The sequence below is a fragment of the Prunus persica genome, chromosome G8, assembly GCF_000346465.2.
Source record: "Prunus persica cultivar Lovell chromosome G8, Prunus_persica_NCBIv2, whole genome shotgun sequence".
Taxonomy (NCBI): domain Eukaryota; kingdom Viridiplantae; phylum Streptophyta; class Magnoliopsida; order Rosales; family Rosaceae; genus Prunus; species Prunus persica.
This window is the reverse complement of record NC_034016.1, coordinates 15,843,714-15,847,919: the sequence shown is the minus strand read 5'-3', so window position 1 is coordinate 15,847,919 and position 4,206 is coordinate 15,843,714. Positions and strand designations below refer to the sequence as shown.

Genomic DNA, 4,206 nt, shown 5'->3' with positions numbered 1-4,206 from the left:
TTCTAATATTGTGTAACCCTCCCCAATCATCTAGCACCCGATAATCCCCCTAGAAAGGTGAGATTACTCCGGGAAACTCACGGTCAACCAAGGGTCAAACTATTCTAACCCTGGTCAACCGGACCTGCGGAACCCACGACCTCCAATTTCCGATCCGAAAGTCCCTATGGGTTCTACCAGGTATAGGACACTTGTCCTGCAAGTTTGGTTCAGATCGGACGGTCGGGTCGCTCACGATCGCACGATCTGACGGTTAATATAATTTATAAACTTTAAATTATTTATTCAGAACGTCCGGGGCTCCGATTCACAATCCGTGAAATCCTACACGATCCTAAAAATACCTAGATCAACATATATTAAATTTGGGACCATCCAACGGTCCCAACCTATCGAACCCGGATAACGCGCAATATGCGAATATCCGTTCGATAGTCAAACGACGTCCGAATTGAGATCCGTGAAATCCTACGCACTCATGACAACCTAAGGATCTCATCGGAACACAGTGCTACTTTTCTACAGTGCCCACGCGCCGGCAGCGCATGGGTGCCCAAAGCGATAATGCTTCGCCGGAAAATCTCAAAACCACGGCTCCAAACTCCTACCCTAGGTATAACACCCTATTTGGAGCCACTTTTGTTCTGGACCTACCCCAAAAAGTGGCCGAAAATGACCGATCACGGCGGCCGAAGTTCGGCCAATTTTCAATTTGAAAATCGAGTTGTCTACGCTAAGAATCGATCTAATCCTACCCATCCATCAGCTAGAGCATGCAGAAGGGATGAATTTTCATACCTTGATCGCCAGAAATGGCGGCCGGAGGAGGGAGATCGGCGGCCGTGAAGATCCGGCGATATCCGGGCGAAAATCGCCATTTTCCGGCGGCTGGAGCGGCGGCCGATGTCGGGGATGGGCTGGGTCGTGACGCCGAGGTCGAGCCGGTTCTTTTGGCACCGGCCCCGTCTGCAGCCGCGGCCGGTGGCCGGATTTACGAGGAGAGAGAGAGGAGAGGCCGACGGGAGAGAGAGAGAGATCGCGGGAGAGAGAGAGAGAGAGAGAGAGAGAAACCAGATTTTTATAAAAAAAATCTCATTTCGAAATATTTACGATTGTGCCACTGGGCTTCTTTTGACTATATCTCTCTCGTTACAACTCCGATTCGAGCCCACTACGTGTCTATGAACTTGTTTCAGTACGACCTATCCAAAAATACAAGTCACGGCCCCAAACTCTCTCCGGTTAAAAATATGACTAAAATACCCTTAAATAATTAAATAATTAAATAATGGTTAAATTTGGGGAAATTTGGGGTCGGGGTGTTACACCCTACTTCTGGCACTTAAATAATTTGAATCTCCTTCAATATAGATTTGATTAATTTGAATCTCCTTGCACCTAAATAATTGCAGACAGTTGGTCAAGGTAGTGAGCCCTACTTCTCCCACTTAAATAATTTGAATCTCCTTCTATATAGATTCGTTTAATTCTGTTTATATAAAGGGATCTAAATTTATATGGTTTTTTGAATAAAAAATTTAAATTGTTTGTTTAAACCATCCAAATGAAGCCTTAATAAGCAATTTAGACTGTCGATTTTATTAATAATATAACAAACCCTTGTTTCACCACAGAACGTAATGGCTTTGAAGTGACTTGAGTAACAAATTAAGATAAATTGAAAATAATAACATGTCGTGATGGCCAAGCTGGGTTATGTTATCATAATCTACAACAATACTTGATAACCAAGCAATGATCCTATAAATAAGCCAGCCGACATAAGTCATCCAATCGATCCAATCCAACAGTACTCGCTATACCACCCTAAACCCTAATCATGGCTCCTTCAGTATGTCTTCGTGGCCCACCGGAGCTCCAACTTTACCACCCCACGACCACCATCCAAATCTGTCAAGGCCAGTCTTCTTCTTCAAACCCCTGCCTTGAATTCTTCAAGGCCACCACATACTCTGATAAACCCCAACAAAACCCGCCCGTGTATCAACAGCAGAAGGATCTGACAGAATATGAAGCAGAGGCATGGAAGCATGACCCTCTCACAACTCTCAAGCTCATATTTTGCCTGAGAATGGTGGGGAGGCCCAACAAAGAAGCCTTTTACAAATCCCTCTTGTGGATCCACAAAAACCACCCTCTAACCTTGGCTTTGAATCTCAAGGTTTTTGCGCAATTGGGTTGGTTCAAAGATGTATTGGAAATTCTCTATAGGGTTTTGCAGAAATCCATAGATGAAGCCAAGGAAAAGGAAGAGGAAGAGAGCCAGAAAGAGTATTGGAAGAAACGTACGAATTATTGTCAGAAACCTAGTAAAAGGAATTATTGGTCTGACTCCGAGGAAGGCGAAAGCGATGAGGAGGAAGACGACGAAAGCAATGAGGAGGAGGACAGCGATGAGGAGGAAGAGGAAGGAGAGAAGGAAGAGAGCAAAACAGTTACAGATGTCACAGATGTTCACATTGCCAGGGCTAAAAGTGCGGTTGATAGGTATCAAAACGATTTAGAATATCGATACTTGCATGATCGTGTATCCGAGGTGTTTGTGGAAATGCTGACATCGGATTTATTGTCTTTGAAGTGCTGTGAGATTGAAAAGATCAGCTCTATTTCCAGATTCTGTCCTTCTATTGATTCGTCTTACGACAGAAAAACTTTGATATGTGAAAACATAGCAAGGAGAATGTTTCCACGCCATAATTTTGGAGAGTACAAAGATGTTGAAGAAGCTCATTATGCTTATAGGGTTCGTGATCGATTGAGGAAACAAGTACTTAGCCCCCTGCGCAAGGCATTGGAGTGCTTACCGGCTGTGAAACAGAACAACCAGTCATCATCATTGTCCACGAAATGCAAGGCGCTGATTGCTTTGGAAATCTACAGCAAGATCATTGGTTGTGGTGATGGTGGAGGCCGCGATGAAAGCAAATTGAAATTCAAGTGTTACATGAAGCTCGTGAACATGCTATTACCAAAGAAATATATTTTCAACATGTGCTTTGGTGATGGACTAAAGCTTCCTCACCATGTGGTGGCCTCATTGGAGAAGGATCAGTACGGTGCTAATGAGATTGCCGTGGTTCAATGGCGGAGACTAGTGCAACAGTTGTGGAACAAAGGGAAGCTCAGGAATTGTATTGCAGTGTGTGATGTCCCGGAGAGCAGGAGAGGGTCATTGAAGGAGATGGTTTGCATTTCAATGGGGTTGTTGGCTTCGGACCTCAGTGAAAAACCATGGCAAGGTTCCGTTTTCCCATTCAGCGATTTCCCAAGGCTGCACAAAATCAAAGGAGACAATCTCAAGTCCAGATGTGAGTTCATGAGGAACATAGTGTGTGCGGAGAAGGTGGATTTTTCAAAGATTTACAATGGAGTTCTGCATATCGCCACAACGGAGAAGCTGAGCAATGCCAAGATGCCTAAAAGCATTTTTGTGTTCACATACAGGGAATTTGACAAGGCCTCTAAGAATGATTGGGTCCTGGATTATAGGGAGGCTGTGAAGAATTACAGTAAGAGAGGGTATGCATATGTGCCACAGTTGGTGTTTTGGAATTTGAGGGGCTCAATTGCTGAGCCTGAGGTCATTGGTAGCCATGTTGTAAAGAATCACAATGCAGGGATGATCATCACTGGGTTTTCCAACACTCTGCTCAGTCTTTTCTGCAACGGAGAATCGAATCCAGGAACACATGCAGCTCGGGTTGCTCAAGGACATGCTGTTTATGGGATTGATCTTGTGTCACTCCAGAGGTTTGCTCCAAAGGTTGAAGATGTAATGGAATGGGCACTTTCAAATGAAGAGTTGACGAGCCTCTTTATATTCGACTGATGTAAATATGATCAACATATTGTAATAAGTTTTGTTCAATAATAATATGAATCTTTTCTTTGGGTTTTGTTTTCAATTTTTACCAAGGATGACATGTACAGATAGAGACTTGGTTGATTTTCTGTACCATTAGCTAGCTAACATCTTTCAATACATTTTAATGGTCATTATATTCTGAAATGTGGATTTATATCAGGCATATAATTGTTAATGGAAAACAAATTTCACAATTATATCAACTTTTCATCTAAATCTAATTACTTAGGTTCTGTTTGATAACCATTTCAATTTTAGTTTTTATTTTTCATTATATCAACTATCGCTCGTTCTCACTCTCATTTTCCTTTATACTCTAG

General features: G+C 42.8%; 1 protein-coding gene across 1 annotated transcript; it reads left to right on the top strand.

Moving 5' to 3' along the window:
* On the top strand, positions 1,841–3,850 carry LOC18766261. Its single transcript, XM_020553554.1, has one exon. The coding sequence runs from the start codon at positions 1,841–1,843 to the stop codon at positions 3,848–3,850; it is 2,010 nt and encodes a 669-aa protein (XP_020409143.1).